Here is an 18969-nt window from a genome sequence, read left to right as displayed (position 1 = left end):
ATAAGTATTCTTTTTCTTTTCATACTTTTATATATGTTAATTGCAAATTACATTGATGATAAAAGTCCCGGATTAAGTGTTTTTTTTTTAGTAGAATGTAATAGAATATAGAGTAAAATGACTATTTACTTTTCATTTTTATATTCACATGTTCACATACACTTACGATGGTAATATAAAAATATCCTGTATTATCAAATTAGAGGTGGTGGATCTTCGAATGTGACCCCAATACCCCACCCCCCACCCCCCACATACACACACATACAAAAAAAGGTGCAATTGCACATTCACTACAGTAGGTGGCCGTGGCACTCACTCATTGACACACGTGGAAGCTTAGCAGTTTTACAAACATGATTCTCTTTATAGTCGCAGCGGAGAGTTGCGAGGTGCAAAATATTTTCATCAAATAATTGAGAAGCACTTCCCACATTCATGTTGATATTTGGGTGGACTTTTTAGAGGACTTTTAAATTAGGACATGTCACTCTTTTAAGTTTGGGATGTTAGAAAATAGCCAAAAATGTCCAAATTGAAATATGGTAAATATTACAAGTAAAAATAATTTTTTTAAAAAGCTATGGTATGTTGTTTATATAATACAGTACATTTTTTTGTATTGTATAATTACCTGTAATAAATAATACAACAAATACATGAAAAAGGTAAGAATTAAATTTGTGACCAAAAATGTTTGCGTGCTCCAAGAAAAAGTATATTACAGAATCATTCCACGTGTGACTACAATACGTTCTACTTAATTTAGTGATAAAGTATCACTGATCATAATGACATAAAAGTATATATAAGTGTATTTGAATGCATCAATAGGCATCAGAAGACAGCTGTGAGGTTTGATAACGTGCTGCGACACGTGACTTGACCACACTTGATGTATAGATATTAAAACAGCCTGCTTAATATTCATGTCAATGCACCCAGAGCAACATGTGCCCGCGCATATTTTTCACCAGCATTCACTCGTCCCCGAAGCCTCCCGTCTGCCTCGTCGCATCCCATTTGGGATAAGAAGGAATAATTAAGTATTCGCTGTTTTCAGCCTTCATTTATCATACGGGAAAAGTGTTTGGGAGTTGGGTGTGACTGCAGACGTGCGCTGCGCGAGCTCATTTGAGATCCTCTTTACGTCTGTCACTCAGCGAGTCAATTATCACACAACCGCACACACTCGGTCGTAGGAGCTCTTCCATATGACTGCGGTAGGAGTCGAGTGGGCTTATGAAACAACGTGATTCACTCTAGAGAAGCATTGCATTGACGAGCGATGAAGTCTTTTATGGATTATTTCATGTGTGACCTGAGGTTCGGAGAAAGCATGGAGAGGAGAGTGGGAATGAAAGTTGTGATTGCGTGTCTAATATTACCTCCTCATTCCTGTGAGTCATAAACGGTCAGCAAGGCTGCTTTTGGTGTCATGAATAAACGATTTCCTCCTCCTGGAGAGCTCCGCATTTGGATGGATGAGGATGACTGACAGCAGTGCGGAACGTTCTGCATGAGTACAAAAGTTGTTCAAATGGTGATGTAAATGGAAGTCAATAAACACGCTTTATGGGTATTCAATCGGGCTTGGAAGAGGAAGGCATTGTTCAATTTGGATAGGTCAAAGAGCAACAAGGCTGTATTAGAAAACTGAAAAATAGAACCGTGACTACGTTTACATGCGTGGCGGAAAGACTTACTCCCGTTTACATGCTCATTTGTGCTCGATTGGAATAACCCGTTCGGACTGCGACGCGCGCACAAAGTAATGGGGTATATGCCGCGGAGGAGGCGGGACTTGCGACTTCCTGGTTTTCACACATCAGCTTTGTTTCCCTTTCCTGTTTGCGACGTTTGGGCCGCGTCACACTTCTTGCGCTTCGGCTTTTGTGCCCCTCGGCTGCGCGTTCCCGTTGACGGGTGCGAGTGTGTCTGTCTGTTGTTCGAAGCATTTCAGAGCCCGCCGGTGGTCGGGAGCGCAGGGGTGGGGGTGCGAGTGTTGGAACGCTGCCATCAGTGGCCGTAAACGACGCTGTGTGAAACCCGGAAGTCTGAAGTGCGTGGCATTTACCCCATTACGTAAATAACGTAATTTCCGCCTTTAACTTACTATACGTTCAATAAAAGACATATTTATATCATTCACTCACCACGCTAAATAAAGTAGTTGGATTTCCTCTTCGCTCCAGAAGTGTGTTTTTTTGCTGCAAGCGTCATGTTTGTTGACAATGGCTTGAGTATTTCCGGTGGGTTACATGTCAGAAGCACAGACTTATATACTTATTGTATGTATATAAATATGGGCACAAACTGTGGCGTTTTTGCCGTAGAGACACAAAATAATGTGAAAACGCAGTAGAGAAATCAAGATATGCTTTAGCAAGTAGGACGGAGCTGCGCATACAAGTCGTACATAGACCAAGATTCCTTGTGAATCAAATCAGCAAAGAAGACGAAGAAGAAAATGGCGCGCATGCACACAGCGAAAAACATTGCCCTGATCGTTCGAGATATTCCGAATGCGTTTATATGAGCAAGAATTCCGGTTATGAAAGGAGTAACCCAGGGCATATTCGGGGATTTGCGCGTTTACATGGCCTTACAAAACCCGAATATTGGCAATATTATAAAGGGTTATTGCTTGCATGTAAACGTAATCATTGTAAATGAAAATAATCAATTATTTACCAATTTATCAATAGTACAGACTGCTGTACGTCCAGAAAGTCTCTTCACAATTTTAACCCTATGAAGCCAAACGTATCATATTAAATACAAGACATTTTGAGCCCTCTATTTCATGAGTACAATATTTTGTGTCCCATTAAAACTCTGACATATATGATCTGACATGCATTGCACGGATAATCCATTAGGAGGCAGTATACCCCATCTGATGGCTTTTCCAGCAACCTTGCAAGATCGCCCCAATTGAGAAAGGAGACACCTTATTAATAGTGGGAAATGTTCTTTCTGATTTTTGGAAATACTAATATGTGTGATATCTCTGTTTATTATAATATTTTTTGACAGTTATAAATGTACGAATTTAAAGCATTGTGACCAGATGTATCAAATATGATACAAATCCAAAGTTACATGTGAAAGTTGATTTTCAAAAAATTGTTTGCTTGTTTGTTCAAAAGGACCAATAAATACTCTATTTACAAAGAATCAGGATTTTCTCATAAATCTCATGGTTCAGGCTTTATAGGGTTAAAAATGATTACTAAAAACGATGGTGCCGTTTGGCCATTGCTATCTTTGATACATAAAAGTTAAATGTCACATCCCCGCACCAAAACAGAAACCATCCACCATCCATTTTATTCTCCTAATTAGGGTCGTGTGTGAACTGGACTCTATTCTACTTGACTTTTTGAGAGGTTGAATACACCCCTGAACTTGTCATCAACCATTTGCAGCTTTAATAACGCTTGTTCTGTCCAAGGACGCGGGGAGCTAGAGCCTACCTCGAACCCACGATGCCTGCAAAGAAAACCTCAAGATGAGTGAACCGCTACACCCTAAGTGAACCCTTAACCATTTATGTGTCTCCATTTCAGTATTAACTTGTGTTACTTTGCTTCTTTTTGATGGAGTCTTTTTGGTTCTCATGGTTGTATCAATTGGCTTCACAGGCAATTACTGATTTGTGTGAGAAAAAGAGATTGTTGATAATGACAATCTTCCCATTTGACATGTTGTTCACAGTCCAACTCCTTTTTTTCCAGACTCTCTCCTTCACCTGTAAATGAGTCAGTTCATCACATAGCAAACAACACTGTGAATGTAACACTTTTTAAAAATGATCTATTCATGAGACGGCAGGCACAGCGAAAAAGGCTGAATTAGACTTGTGAATAGACACATTAGCGAAGCGTGTAGGTGGACACATTAAAAGAGTGTTGGTAATTTAAACCTTTTACATCAGTGTTGGCTGGCGTTTAGGCAAATTAAATAAGTTCATCTCCTGAAGAAGCACTCAAGCACAAATGAGAGCTTTCATCTGCATGTTATTCCCTCGTTTCTCCCTCACTTCACCAAGGAGACAACAAAATGATGATGGGGGGGGGGGGGGGGGGTGGAGTGTTTCTTTATCCAAGCAGGCGACTAGAACGCATGCAGATGGGACTTTTCTATCTCGCTATGAAAGGAGGTTGAATCTCAAGGGACAAGAGTTTGTTTAAATGTCAGCCTAATTGAACGAGCGGATATTCAAGGCAACATCCAAAACAAAACAAAGACATTTCATCTAATAGCAGTTAAATGTTAAGCATGCTTGTTATTTATGAACATTTTGTAGAGGCCATGAGCTCACTTGCACTGTCAAACTACATTTGAACCAAACTGTATATGCCGCCCCCCCAAAAAAAAAATATTCCACAGGTTCATGATTGATGTCTTAGGAAAACAACCAGCACTCTGCTTCAGAATGATTTCCTATTCCTTTTTAGATCCAAAAATGGACTTCAGTAGCAAAATGGCGCATCTGCTGACAGTGGACCTTCACAGTTGTTGAGCTGGAACGCAAAATAAAATGACACCAAATAAATGGAGATCCAACAAGAATATAAATGTGCATCTTCGCCCAAAGTACACAAGAAACATTTTCATCTCTTTGACATTTTCTTTATGTCCTGTAAAGGAGTCAAGTTCCAAAAGTTTGGGTCGCAAATTGTACAATGATATGTAGATGTAGAATCTATGATGCTATTACAAATACAATAAGGCAACGTCACTATCTTGTACAATGACAACCGGGTGGCAGGACGGTAATGACAGGGGGAAAAGCAAAGAAAAGCCATCATCTTCTCATTCCTTAAAAAAGTTTGTGTCAAATATCAGAAATGATCATTCATTAAAACCCTCAATGAACATTACGGTGTCAACTTTCAAACAACTGAATCACAATTGGAGGTATGACGAAAGCGCAGAAGCTAGCAGTGAATGTCACACGTTTGCAGTGCTGCATGTGGAGTGCGATCCAGACCTTATTGTCCCCAGGGACATCCGCAGGGGTCACCGCACGTCCTCTTCCTGTCCCACAGGACACGCAGCTCCTCTGCCGTGTGCTGAGGGGACGACAGCATGTCCAGGTAGCATTCTTTTTCACACAGCCAGCTGGGGTCCTGGCCAGGAGAGGAGCTGTGTTAACACGGGCCGTCGCCAACTGTTTATTTTGCCCGGTGAACACGCCGCAAACAAGCTTCCATGTTGCGGGGATGAAACAACACCATGACAGGCTGCGTGTGTTTAGGTGGCAAACATCAGGACTTGTTTGAATGTCTGCATGACATTACCTCCACCGAGGAGGGGTGGCGTTTTCAAAGCCCTTTATTTGTTCTAGCATTATTCAAAGACAAAAACAAAACAATCGTCACTAAACTTTGTGGTGGGCCAAGGACGAAACTATTAAATATTTGTGTACTTATTTTGATAGGGAATTTTGCCCTATTTTCCTCAATTTCTACGTGAATAATCAATGCGGACGCTGAGTATTTTTGAAGGTGTACAATTCAGTGCAGATCCTAATTTGGATTGTTGTCTGCGCTCCACTGAGTGGCATTCGAGTAATTACATCCCCCCCAAGGACGTAATCCTCAAGTCATGTGCACTTAAATGCTAACAAACCCAATTTGGTTGCATTTTGTGCACTGCTAGATAATCATAATTACATTCTGGACATGATTCAGAAAATAAATCGTGACTCAATTTATTTTCAAATTGCCTTCCTCTACTCTCTTTATACAGTCGAGCTCAGAGGACGTGTTTGAATGCAAAATAAATTTCCATGACCTAATCTGTCTAATTTAAAATGAACGAAAAATACAGTATGTATTGTCCACTTTATATTCTGTGTTCTCATGAAAGGATTATCTGGTGAGAACTCATGAAAGTGAGCAGTGTTGGGCAGTAACTAGTTACTAGTAATGTATTACTGTAACTTAGTTACTTCATACAATAACTAATACTCTAACGCATTACTTTTTTTTTAAAATCCAGTAACTGAGTTATAGTTACAATATGGTGTGTTAGTCAGTTACTTGATACATTTAATTTATTAACTTAATTGTGTGACAGCGGTTCAGAATAGACTACTGTACTTTACAACTTCCTGTTTACAATGCCGTGCCAACGAAGAAGATATGCATTGTGGGCTGGTATCGGATTCAGTCATGGAGAGTCGAGGCGAGCGTAAGACGAGTTTTTCGACGTGGAAATACGCTCACTACTTTATTTTAGTTGAGCATAAAGTAACAGTGTATACTCTTAAAAAAAAATACCTAAAGAGTTACTTTTAATTGTAACACATTACTTTTTGGTTTAAGTAATCATCAGAGTAATTGAGTTACTTTTAAAATGAAGTAACTAGTTACTATTTTTTTAGTAACGAGCACAAACTGAAAGAGATGAGCCGACCTTCGCTAGCTTCCAATTTATAACTAATTGCAGACTTTACCTGATACTTCTGTGGTCCCACAGCTGCCATCCATATGCCCATGCTCACATCTTCTCCCTATGACGACACATTTACTAGCTCACCTTTCATACGTGAGTTCCAGCAAAGTGTTTGGCGCTCAACGGGCTACCTGGTAAGCCTTTAGACTCTCTGCATTACTGGCGAGCCACTGCACTAGGTCACGTGACACCACATAGCCAGATCCGCACGCAAAGGCCGGGTAGGCGGGACTGGCATACTCCAGCTCTTGCCACTTTCCGATGCGATCCACCGCCCAGCTCTGTCTGAAACTGGGTCAAGATGGTGTGTTAGCACAAAACCGCATCTCACGTTCACCCATCGATGATCTTTAGCGATTGAGCACAAACACAGCACGAAACGGTGCCGAGCATGTCACCAGTCTGTACTTACTTTCCCCACCAGAAATGGCTGCGCTGGAGAGCCTTGTGCTCGATCTTCATTAATACTGAGTCCACATCGATGTAACAATCGTCATCAGTCTTCAGGAGCAGACTGAAGTCAATATTCCCCACAGACCTGTCAAATTGGGAATTAGTGTATTTACAAGTGGATGTATTTTGAATAATAGTGGAACTATAAAAAAAACATTGCACACAGATGCTTAAAACATTAGGCTAGAGCCCAAAGTGTGCCTTGCCAATACAAATGCGATGGTATCGAGGAAAAAGATAAGAGCCAGTAGATTTATAGATAATCTCTTTTAGTCCCACGGTAGGGAAATTTGAGATGATGATTCAGGACACACAAGGGGGAACTGGAACTAACATGCAGAACTGCATCCTTCTGAAGGCTTCATAGTAGAGCGTGACATTAAGTTTGAAAATCTCAGTCAAGGCCCAAAAGGCAAAAATGTGCACAAAAACTTTCAAGGAACAAATTGGTAGGCATATTGATTTGACGAGATTTCAGTAAAATAAAAATGAAAGAACGTTCTGACATAAAGGAATTTAGAGCTTTTGACCTTACTGCTTGTATATATTATATATATTATACTATGGCTAAGTCCATCGCACTGGTCACTCATCTATCCATTTTCTACAATGCTTGTGCTCATTTCATTGGTCAGCACCAAAAAACAACAAAGAGTGGCAATTATATTTATAGATCCGTTTTTCGCACTGAAGTAAGCAGTAACATTCATTTTGCCCCCATATGCTCCAGTTTTGTGTTACACTCTATGTGCTAATCTGGTTTTTTTTTGGGGGGGGGGGGGGGGGCGCAGCCACACAGCTTAAAGGGAACACAGCACACCGCTAACTTTTAGTTAGGTTCCAAGAACAAAACCTGAACTGCCAAGGGATTCATAGAGTACGATGAGAGAAGATTTCACCTCACTTTGCTGCAACGATATTTGGAGTTTTTTTTTATTTTTTAAATCACAGCCAGTGGCTTTTAAACAAGTGAACGTTTATCAAGAGCTTTCAAGGACCAACTAAAGGTAAGCTTATCCTCTACTGGTTGGAGACCACAATACAATCTGTACAATCTGTTATATGCATCCTAGACTTTCCAAGGTTGAGTTGGTAGCTTAGGCAGTTCAGTGGGCAAGCATTTTTTTGTTTAAATTGCAGCTACTTGCATGTGAATTTTTTTTTCCTGCTTTGTTTTGACAAAATAACAGACATTCCATTATTGTATTATTGATATTAGGGATGTTCAATATCACTTTCTTTTTAACAGTACGAGTACTCGACATTTGAGTTGTCATCGACTACCGATACAAAGTAGCAAATCCAGTACCACTAGTACTTCCTGAATGCCTATTTATGGTTATTCTTATTTTTTAAATGTCAAATTAATAAAAAAATAAAAATAGCATATAGAGAAAAACTAATTAGATATTTGGATTCTACATCCAAAACTGCCCTAGAAAATGTTTTTGGCAACTTTTTATTTGTATTTTTTTTTTAAAATACAGACCAGTGTTAGGTTGTTGGTGAGCTGGAGCCTATTCCAGCAGACATTGGACAAAAGACAAAGCACACCCTGGTCTCCAGCACATAAGGGCACGTAGAAAAATAACCATTCACACCGTAATGGAAAATAATCACATGTAATTGAAAGAGTAAAAATTGCATTGCTGCCAGTGGGATGTAGGAAATCTTTATGTGCAGCATTTGGGAAAGATTGTCTTAAAATCTTTACAAATCAAGACAGAGCTACGTGTAGGACAATCAATTTCTGTTTAAAACATCACAGTGGTGAGGAACACAGGGGTGACAAGTGATATGATGTAATTAGTGTATCTTTGTGGCAGATGCGATTCCTGTAGCAGAAGTTATATTTGGATTAAATGAATAGCCTAACAAGCTGCACATTTCTATCTTTGATTGATTAGGCCCCAATGTGTGAGTGTTTAGCTTATGTCTGGATAATTGATGACACATAGTCACGCTGATTGCAAGTATGTCTCTGACAGTGTGACGCTTGCGAGGCAATGACACACTTTCATTTTAGATGGCTGATTTCCTTGGAGGACCCGGGCAATTTGGAGACGGAAAGAGTCATTAGCACTTGGCGTACCATTTGTAGAACTGAAGCAGTTTGGAAGGCACGTTCCTGTAAGTGTCCACCACGTCTACGAACACCATGTCGCCGTGCCTGAGGCTCTCTTGCTTCAAGGCGGCGTCCTCCTGCCTCAGCCCCGAGGCGTGGCGCTCCATCCTGGCTGGACGGCCCCGCAGCTGCTCAGACAGATTGTTCCTGTCTGGCACATAGCAGGTAGAGAGAGGGCTTGGGTGGTACAGTATAATTTCAAAAGGCGCCGTTTCTGACTAAACTTTTTAAACAAAGTTGATGGCTGCTGGAGAGAGAAAACAAATATAACAGTGAAGTGGATTGCTTGTTTTGTTGCAAGGTATTATTTAACTGCAAATCTAAAATAGCTTCCCCCAAAGTAGCTCGAAACGGTTCGGAGCACAACTCAAATGTGAAATCAATAATAGAGCACAACAAGATGAGAAGTGGGTGAGAAGGTAAGCGCCCTGCGGCTGAAAGAACAGAATCTCTACACCTGCCTGAGAAAACAAGGTTCTGAAATGTTAACACTGGGGAATTGGGACCAACCGTAAATAGTAAAGGTGAATCCTCCAGCCAAACCAGGAAATCCAAGAGCACTTCTGTGGGGCAGTATGCCTTCTGCAATCTGTAGTTTCAAAAAAAAACAACAAACGGGACGTTATCTTATCTCACTTTTTCATCTCGAACCCTACCTGACTGTTTTACTTACAGAGGAGAACTTGAGTACGCCTCCTCCATCATTGAGCTGCGCACAGGATGAGTTGACCGTGGTCAGTACGTCCGAGTCTGAGCTCTCCCATACTAGCGTCCCCTCAAAACCCTGGATAACAAACGCACTTTGTTTTCTCATGGCCTGTCTTGCTAAAAATTTCATAACATACCTTGGGCAAGATGAACTGCTCCACTGGTTTGTACCATATTCCGCTTACGAGGGTCCCTGTGCTGATGGTGCTGAAGCGAGCCGTTACGATCGCCTCCTGCGAAAAAGACAACGCTGCTCATTAGGAGGCTATTTTCACCTGTAGGTTGTAAATGGAGCGGCAAAAAAGAAGCCACACCTCCTGATCCAACTGCAGGAGCTTCACAGTCACATTGCTCTTCAGCTCAGGCCGGCTGCTTCGGGGGAAAACCCCCAGCCTGGTGATCACCACCGGGTGGAGCACCTTAAAATCCAGGGCAACGGCGGACACGTCAGAGGGGACGAGCACCGTGGGGTCGGGCGCCATCACAATTTCGTTCTCAGCATCCTGTCCTGCCGCTGAGTCAGCCAACACAGAAAACACTACGTGAGCGTTATTACAATGCCAACTTACTGACCTCCCCTCTTTTTTTTTTTTTAAGGAAATCCCAAGTGACAGAAGAAGACAGAATGCCCCTGGTCAAGACTGGCAAAGTGATTTCACTTTGAAAAATTCAGACTCAAATTGCGTGGGGATGTAGTTAATGCTGAATAGTAAAAAGAGTCACATTGATATACCGGAGATCAATTAAAAGATTGAGGTTATTAATGGGAAGCGGGCTATTGTTATGTTGAGTTGAACAAATGTAGTTAAGTGTTGAATAAAAGTCAAAGATGTGCGTGCGCCTGTGTGTGCACAATGACAGGATGGATTTTCTTTGCGTCCTTTGGGACATCCTTGTCACTTTTTAATCAGAATATCACAGGAGGATCTTTTGCCATATCCAAAAAGGCCACACACTGAAAAAAAAAAAATAGTAACATGGCATGAAAACATTCCCCAAACTAAGGAACTAAGTATTTACAGACGCTCCCCTACTTACGAACATTCGAGTTACGAACAACGGTACATACGAACATGTCTGCGCGCATGTCAAAAAATGTTCGGAAAGAGATGCTGTAAGTTAGATTTTGTATTGCGCACCTTTTTCCGAGTACTGTAGTGCTTCTTTCCGCCGCTAATACCGACGCTTGGCGCTGTGAGAGCTCACCCAGCATTGGAGGCTCAGCAACGTGTCGATGAGGATGAGGAGGAAGAAGAAGAAACGCCTGTCGCTCATAGATAAAGCCATCGCACTCTTCGAGAAGCAAGACCCAAATATTGAACGTTGCACAAAGGTTGCAAATCAATTGAATGATGCCATACAGTGCTACCGCATCATTTATGATGAAAAAAGAAGAAAACTGTGCAATCGTAGTTAGATCGCTTCTTTCGGCCAGTTTCTAGTAAATCCTCCAAGGAAGATACTCATCAACCCTCATCTTCTTCTCCGCGACCCTCAACTTCTTCCTACATTGAAGTTACGGAGGAGGAAGTAACTTTTGAAGCCCATTCCAGCGACGACGAAGAACCTCTCATGATATAAAATCCTCCTCTTCCTCCTCCATCAAATCCTTAAGCATCGAGTACATCTTCCAAAAGTAAGTTAAACTTCACTTTATTTATATTATTATTATTATTTAGTTTATAAATATAGCACTGAAGCAACTTACGAACAAATTCACCTTACGATCGATCGCTCGGAACGTAACTCGTTCGTAAGTTGGGGAGCGTCTGTATTTACGTATTGTCTGACTTTAACAAGTGTCAAAATTGCGACAGAAATGTAAACACAACAGTCACTGCCATATATCAATAGGCTAATAACATTAAATATTTGCTTAAAATTTTTCTTGATGAGGGAACAAACTCCCAAAAAAGGAAATTTGTGTCTTGAGTTCTTTCTCACAAACAAATGCCTTACACTATCACTGACTTTGCTGTTGTTCAAAGTATAACTTGACAACATCCTTAAAATAATGCAGGTAGTATATTCAGCTTGAAATATAGTGTTATTTTCCTAAAAAACATATTTTTTCTTCTAATTCTGTAACTTTCTTCTTGCAATATCTTAACTTTATTATTGAAGCACCTTTTGTTTCTTTTCAGCATGGCCCTATCCAAGTACAATGAATAAAATATTTATCTAAAAAGGCAGATGTGATTTCAAGGACATAAGAAAGAAGAAACATAAAGTGCTGTTTGAAAATAGAAAACGCACCAGTAGAAGATTGTGCAGACTTGTAAAAAAATATATATATGAGTTAAAAAAAAGGTCATAAAAGTCAACAGCACAGTGTTAGATAAAAAGCTCATTTGTAAGGCTAAAAACAATATTTTGTTTTTCAGCTGCTTCAAACACTTGCTAAACTTCAGATTTATTTTTCGTTTTAAGTGCTTTAAGCAGTGCTTCTCAATTATTTTTTTGGTCTGTATCCCAGGAAAAAAAAATTCACGCCCCCTGTATAAATAGTATCATTTGTCTATAAAATAGTTCTAAGTACACTTCTGCACAAGAGCCAATACTCATTGTGCAATCTGACAAGGAGTGTCCCTGCCACCTACTGTAGTGGATGTGAAATTACACTTTATTATTGTAGGGGCAACAAAAACAGGTCACACATGCCCCCCACCGACATCACACCGCGCCCACTCTGTATTTGAGAAGGACTACTTTAAAGACATAGAAATTAGAAATACTTTTGACACTAATGTGTGCCTGAATAGTTTGCGACTTGGGTGTAAAACTCTGCCAGAGATGGTCACATCGCCAAAAGAAGTGGTGTGGTGCATTGAGGATCCACACAAAAGGAAGCAGACCTTGGTAAGATAGACGCCCAGCAAATATTGCTGCTGTCCTCAGTCCTGAATATAATCATTTAAAGCCTTCTGTATATGTGTCACATCCACAACACGACACCGGGTATTCACAAATTAATTGAAACACAGTTACAGTATATGTTTCTGTTGATCTTGATAAACGGCAGTTATTGCTTCGGACAAGTGGTTTCCAAGAAAAGTCATGGGTGGTCAGACAGGGCACAATTACAGACGAGCTTCTTGACATTTGCAGCTAACAGATAGGATCTGTGGCCAAAACCTGAAAGAGACTTTTATGACTGTTATTGAGAAGGCAATTTACTGTTATCAAAACTAGCTGCAAAAGGCACAAACAGTGTGATGGGATCCATAATTGGCCTTGCAGGAATGTGGCAAGATGACTGTTTTCCCAAATTTCGCTTTGACAGACCCGAGCTGAAAATGATTGCAAGAATGATTGCTGAGTTCTTCAGTGTCCCGCTGAGTAAAGCAAGGAACAAAATAACTCCATCCATCGTTTTTAGATATTCGCGGGTGCCAATGCCAGCTCTGAAATATTCTTTCAGCTTGATATTTTGTTTTGTGATCAATTATCTACAAAATATTTATTATGCACAATACCAAGTAGGATTATTGCGTGCGCACGTTAGCATGGTGATGGAATTATGTCACAAAGCAGCTAATCACTAAAGTTTGGTCTGAGTAACATAACATGCAAATGTTTTCTAGTTGATTATGACTATATATTAATTTATTCAATTAATGTGCAAAATGAAAAGGAAAGAAAATGAACTTGTGCCCCCCCTCCCCCACACAATTGTTCAAAGGTAACTCCTGTTGTTTAACACCTCCATTAGTTGTTCTGTATGCTATTAACCCCGAGTTTATCACAGGCTTGCAGGAATAGCATTAGTGCTAATTAAAATTCCCATAGATAGCTATATGAGTTTTATTAATAGACTGAAAATAGTGACCACCATATATAGATATATATATATTTGTGGTTTTGCCAGGGAGAATACTTTTTTTTTTTGTAAATGTTTTTTGGGCCAGTGTAACTTTACCTGACAGCAGTGGGTGGTGGAGAAGTGAGGAGGGTGACCTTCCCAATCTCACAGCAGGCGTATAATTTGGATAAGTGAGCTTGGGGTGAACCAATTATTTTTGCCAGCCTGTTTTGATGTACGGGAGATTTTTTTTGGGGTGGTGAGGGAGTTATACCAGAATAAAATGCTAAAGGGGAGAATTAATTTAATAACAAGCCTCAAACCAGGATTGTCCTTGCCGATATTAAAATCCTTGAGTTGCCTCAGCAGGTCCTAGAAAAGCACAACTGGGTTTTACTGAAGCTCAGGTTGCTTTGACAGCGGCCTTCAATTCGGTATTGGGTTTAGTGTTTCACAGCTTCCTCCTGGCAGTACCCCATAAATTCTCAGTGGGGTTGAGGTCAGGTGCCAAGTTCTGCTGGTATATGACATTAGCATCTCCATAAAGCTTGTCAGTAGAAGGAAGCAGTAAGTGCTCAAAAATTTCTTGTGTTGTTCAGAAAACAGTTTGGACCAACACCTGTAGACGACATGGCAGCCCAACTCTCACTGACAGAGGAAACTTTCCACTTGACATGTAGCAATTTAAGATCACGTTCCCCTCGACTCTTCCTCCAGAATCTGGGTCCTTGAATCCCAGATGCAAAATTTACTTGCACACCTGAAAATAGGACTTTGGACCACTGAGCCATAGTCCATTTTCTTTTCTCCTTGAAGCAGGTTGCGTGCTCCTAACATCGGCTCTGTTTCAAGAGAATGCAGAAAATAGCCAAATTCCTCGAGCCGATATGTCAATGCACAGTGGCTCATGATACACTGACTCCTGCTTCAGTACATTCCTTAAGAAGTTCCATAACATACATTTAATGGGAAGGTCAACCCAAATATTTTTTTTACTATAATATGCATGCGGCCCCACTATTCAAAACATCATTCTGATTAATATTGTGGTTGTGGAATATGACTTAAGCAGCAAAATACACCATCTCACGGGGCGGCCATTTTGTCACTTGCTGTCGACTGAAAGTGACATCACAGTTGTTTTGGGATTTTGGTCATGCGACGTTCTGAAGCTGAGCTGTGATTGGTCGTTACCTGAGCAATTGTGATGTCATTTTCAGTCGACAGCAAGTGACAAAATGGCCACCCCGAGATGGATAAAAACAGGTGGATTTTGTTGCTTAACTCATATTCAACAAACACAATATTAATTAGACTGCCGTGTTTAGACTAGTGTGGCGTAAGTATTACTGCAATTAAAATGTTGGGCCGATATATATATATATATATATATATATATATATATATATATAAAAAATGATGGGCAAATTTAATTTGCAGGCTACCTAAAAGTTTGGTCTCTACAAACTTTACCTTGATGCTAAGTGGCTGAAAAAACATTAATGCTGTCTCTCTGCCCCAGCAACACAACTCCTGCAAGTCGGCTAATTATATGACCAAAATCCTTGTGATTAATGCAGCACAAACCGACATCTTCAATCAGCTTTTATTAGTCTGCTTACTGATCTAAGATATTAAGCCAAATATTGAACTGGATTTACAAACCGAGCAATGTCCTTTACTCTTGTGCTTCGGAGCATCAAAGCATAGAATCGAATGTCATTTCACGATATTATCACAGCTTGGGGAAGAGGCTTGGACAAATGAGACGTCTCTGCCATGACCCATAAGGCCGACAAAGCCTACTCTGATGAGCCGTAATTATGTTTTCATGACGCTAAGTAGTGGTGCGCCTCAGTGAACCTGAGGGACATAAACAATTACCTTCCAACTGATGTTGAGTCTGTACAATTACTATATTTCACAAGATGTGTTCTAGTGCAACCAAAGCCTAAGCGGCGACATTGACTGCGGATTTCATTCTTTGACTGTGGCTATGGAGAAGAAAACTAAAGTGTCCTTGAGCTGCAAGCGAGGTGGAATAAAATATGTTTTACCTCTATTCAGAATGCGCATTCTTTTGCTTCTTTCGACTCAAGTAATCGCTCAATACTGACAATTGGTTGTGCAAACAATAGATTGCACCCTGAGCACCTCGGGTATTTAAAGCTTACAAATTTGAGAAACATGGAATGTTTTTGCTACCTGGCTGGGTGATGTTGAGTAGGGAGCAGGAGTAAGGATCTTCTCTGTCCTCCTCTGGGATGGGACATCCATGTTTGCCCACGATAAACTTCACCCCCACTCTGAAAACAAGAACATACAATTATTTTCCAAAATCTTTTCCATCAATCCACTCCCAGTGACCATGGTTACTAAAGGGTTGCTGCAAGTGTCACCGTGTTGCATCTGTGATCTTGGTTTCAGAGAGTAACGGATGTGGACAATATTGCCCACTGGTCAGGTAAAGAAAAGATGTTTGGTTATTTGTTGCCAGCTGCTGCAGGCTTTGTTTTCACTTTCATTATCCTACCCAGGAGAAAATAAAAACACAAGTTGGAGCTGGACCTTGCTGACCTGTGCTTGAAGTGAGGTTGTTGGTGCAAGTAGCCCAGCCAGGTGTCCCTTATGGCTTGTCGCAGTTTGTAATGCTGTCTGGCTGATAGAACTCCCACCAGAACTTCATAGGACGGTACCACCCCATCTGCATTGGACACAGAACATCCAGAATGAGCAGCGTGCGTACAGCGGAGAAACTATCATTCAACAGACAGAATTCTGAGTGCAAATTTCCAAGTCTGTCATGATTTGACATGAAGCGACCGAATGAGAGATGCTGCAACGCAACGCCCCACATCGCTCAGCTGTCACAATTTTTGCAACTTAAAACAACCCACTATGATGTGAGCTTATGTCCTTAACTGTATATTATAGCATAAGCGCAAAATGAATTTCCCTTATTAACGACACAAAACAACAACAACAACAACCGACGAAGCAAGTCGGCAAGAGCAAAGTTAGCCAAGCGCGTGCCTGTGCCCAAAAAGTTGCCGGGCTCACGGGGTTGAAACCCCGCCGCCGAGCGTCAAAGTACCCGAGTGTGTGTCGTCGTCTTCCAGCGGCGTGGAGCACCGTTGTTGAGCCGACCACAAGTGCACCAGTACGGCGAGAGCACAGGGCAGAAGAACCAGCGCTAGCCTCCGCATGGACGGAACGCTTCATTCACCCGAAGTAGCGTCGAGCCGGAGCGGAGAAGAAGAGGCTTTTCCCAGGCGGCACTGGTCGCACTGAAGCCCGTTTGGAATGGGAGCTTCATTTGAGTTCCGCAGCTCTCTCTCGAAATACTTCTCAGCACCGCCTCATGTCCGCCTCTGCTGCTGAGAGCTGCACCAATGGGAGGCGAGGAGCTTTGCCGAAGTGCACTCTGGAACTTGGAGTACGCAGTGAAACTACATGCGTAGCAAAAAATACAAATAAAATAAATATGGTATATGGCGGCGAATATTAACCAATAGAAACTATAATAAAATTATAAAATAAAAATACTAATATATATTTTATTAAAATTATTATTATTATTTTTTAGATAAGCAAAGCACAAGCATGACCTGACTAACAATACAAAATGTGAACTTAGCTAATAACTGAAAAAAACCCACCTTACCTTATGTTTTTGTTGGTTGAGGGGTTCACACTAGATAGATTGAACAGCAGAGGATGATGGTCTTTTGGCAACACATTCGTCATGAGTAGAAGGAACAGATACGTATATGTGTTCAAAAGTATCAGTGAGAAAAGCCCGAATTCGTTGGAAAAATTAATACTCAAGTAAAGTACAGATAAATTGTGTGCATAGTAACTATTTGTACTTAGTTCCTTTATCAATGTGTAGTCATGGAAAACTAACACAACTGCCGAGTGAGCTAGCTGGGTAACAAGCTAGCTATGTATTGAACAAGTTTATTATTTATTTATCTTTACATATCTCTTGTTTAAGCAAAATCCAAATTAATCCACCTTAAAGTGAATGTAATCAAACTTGTGATATAAAGTTACAAATGGAATAACCAATTATTTTTTTTTACAACTACCTGTTCTCCAACAAGTGTTTGATTCATGACCAATATATTTCCTGGTTCAATTAGAATATTGGCATTTACACAATCTTCTTCTCATGCTGTTTATATTTTTTCATCATGAGATAAAAACCATACCTAACTTGGTCAGCAGAAGAATGGGAAATTGTGCAATTAGTGAAACATTGGCCAGTAAGAGATGGTCAAATTAAGTTCATTTAAAGGTTAGCGTATTTTATTTTCATTCCTTTTTGTGAGTTTTTTTTTTAATGCTAACAAGCAAAGGAACACAGATGATCCTAAAGGCCCACAATTCAATGGGCATCAGTAAGCTGGCGTCTTTAAAAGGTCATCTTTGAAAGATGATTAAAATATAGTGCCACACAAAAATGACTTCTTTTTTTTCTTTTCATGCTTTCTATTATGTATTAGACGTTTTAGGCAATATTTGCACAACTCCAGAATCCCCTTATAAACAAATCAATTCCTCGTCATGAAAACCCGCATGACAAGCCGTGCCTTTATAAAGGATGGTCACAGAACGCTGCACACGGAACATGTTGTGCGTAGACAGGGATGTTTGAAACAAATACCTCCTGACTGACTGCCAGCTGCTGTCCCGGAGCGGAGGCGAGGGCCACCATGGGCGTCTGCCTCCACGCTGGAATGCTCTTCGCTCACTTGATTGGAGGTGCAAATGTTATTTTCAAGACCACAGCACTCGTGTAATGGGAAATGCAGGCGGGGAGCTTTTCTTATCTGATCTCAGTACGTAGAAATGGGCAAGAAGTTGAAAAAACACCCTGCAGGAAGCGTATATGATTCATCTTATCAGAAATCATTGCTATTTCATGGAATTTGAATACACTTTGAGGGCTTGCTGCACGATTTGAAAAATAATGAGCTGGCACCAATTCTAAGGGTGATAACCTACTGCCCTGGGGATGATTACTTCCATGCGTATTGTGTAATTACTTTCATATTCATAAATATAAACATTACAGTGATTTACTTTTCTCTATGCTGCATATTTTTCTTTAGAATAGTTCATTCCACATTCAACTCTGTCTTGAACATGTCTTAGTCAAGTTTGCTGATAGTGGTCTCACCTTTAACACCTTTAACTAAATTTTATAGTCATACTCTTCTGATTATATTCCAAGCTACAATTCCATCTCTCTTTCTCATATATATAACCGCCAAGGTTGAACGCGTTCTATTGCGGGACACTGCTCCACCATTTATTCAGATTTTGAAAAATAAGTATGAGAAATAATTATATGAATCTGTTCTGGACAGAGGTGGAAAATCCAGGTCCAGAAAATAAAATCCGTGCC

The 18969-nt window shown here is 40.5% G+C and overlaps 1 protein-coding gene across 1 annotated transcript; it reads right to left on the bottom strand.

The window, feature by feature from the left end:
• Nucleotides 1-3710: 3710 nt before the first annotated feature.
• Nucleotides 3711-17615, bottom strand: b3galnt2 (beta-1,3-N-acetylgalactosaminyltransferase 2). Its single transcript, XM_077582717.1, has 13 exons — nucleotides 16651-17615; nucleotides 16134-16260; nucleotides 15762-15862; nucleotides 10069-10268; nucleotides 9892-9987; nucleotides 9720-9830; nucleotides 9557-9635; nucleotides 9014-9197; nucleotides 6881-7006; nucleotides 6600-6759; nucleotides 6470-6526; nucleotides 5000-5138; nucleotides 3711-4529 (listed from the first exon to the last, which is right to left on the bottom strand). Exons 1-12 carry the CDS (start codon nucleotides 16760-16762, stop codon nucleotides 5001-5003), a joined length of 1491 nt encoding a protein of 496 aa, XP_077438843.1. The 5' UTR covers nucleotides 16763-17615; the 3' UTR covers nucleotides 3711-4529; nucleotide 5000.
• Between the last annotated feature and the right edge of the window lie 1354 nt (nucleotides 17616-18969).

This window comes from Vanacampus margaritifer, chromosome 12 (assembly GCF_051991255.1).
Source record: "Vanacampus margaritifer isolate UIUO_Vmar chromosome 12, RoL_Vmar_1.0, whole genome shotgun sequence".
Classification (NCBI taxonomy): Eukaryota; Metazoa; Chordata; class Actinopteri; order Syngnathiformes; family Syngnathidae; genus Vanacampus; species Vanacampus margaritifer.
This window is presented reverse-complemented; position numbering and strand designations above follow the sequence as displayed.

What these genes read in the sequence shown, in the direction of transcription:
- b3galnt2 (XM_077582717.1), bottom strand. Translation starts at nt 16,762, where the DNA reads ATGCGGAGGCTAGCGCTGGTTCTTCTGCCCTGTGCTCTCGCCGTACTG. An exon ending in AGCAGTTCATCTTGCCCAAG is followed by an intron (nt 9,831 to 9,891) that starts GTATGTTATGAA and finishes TTTGTTATCCAG; the next exon opens with GGTTTTGAGGGGACGCTAGT. An exon ending in CTGCTTCAGTTCTACAAATG is followed by an intron (nt 7,007 to 9,013) that starts GTACGCCAAGTG and finishes CCAATTTGACAG; the next exon opens with GTCTGTGGGGAATATTGACT.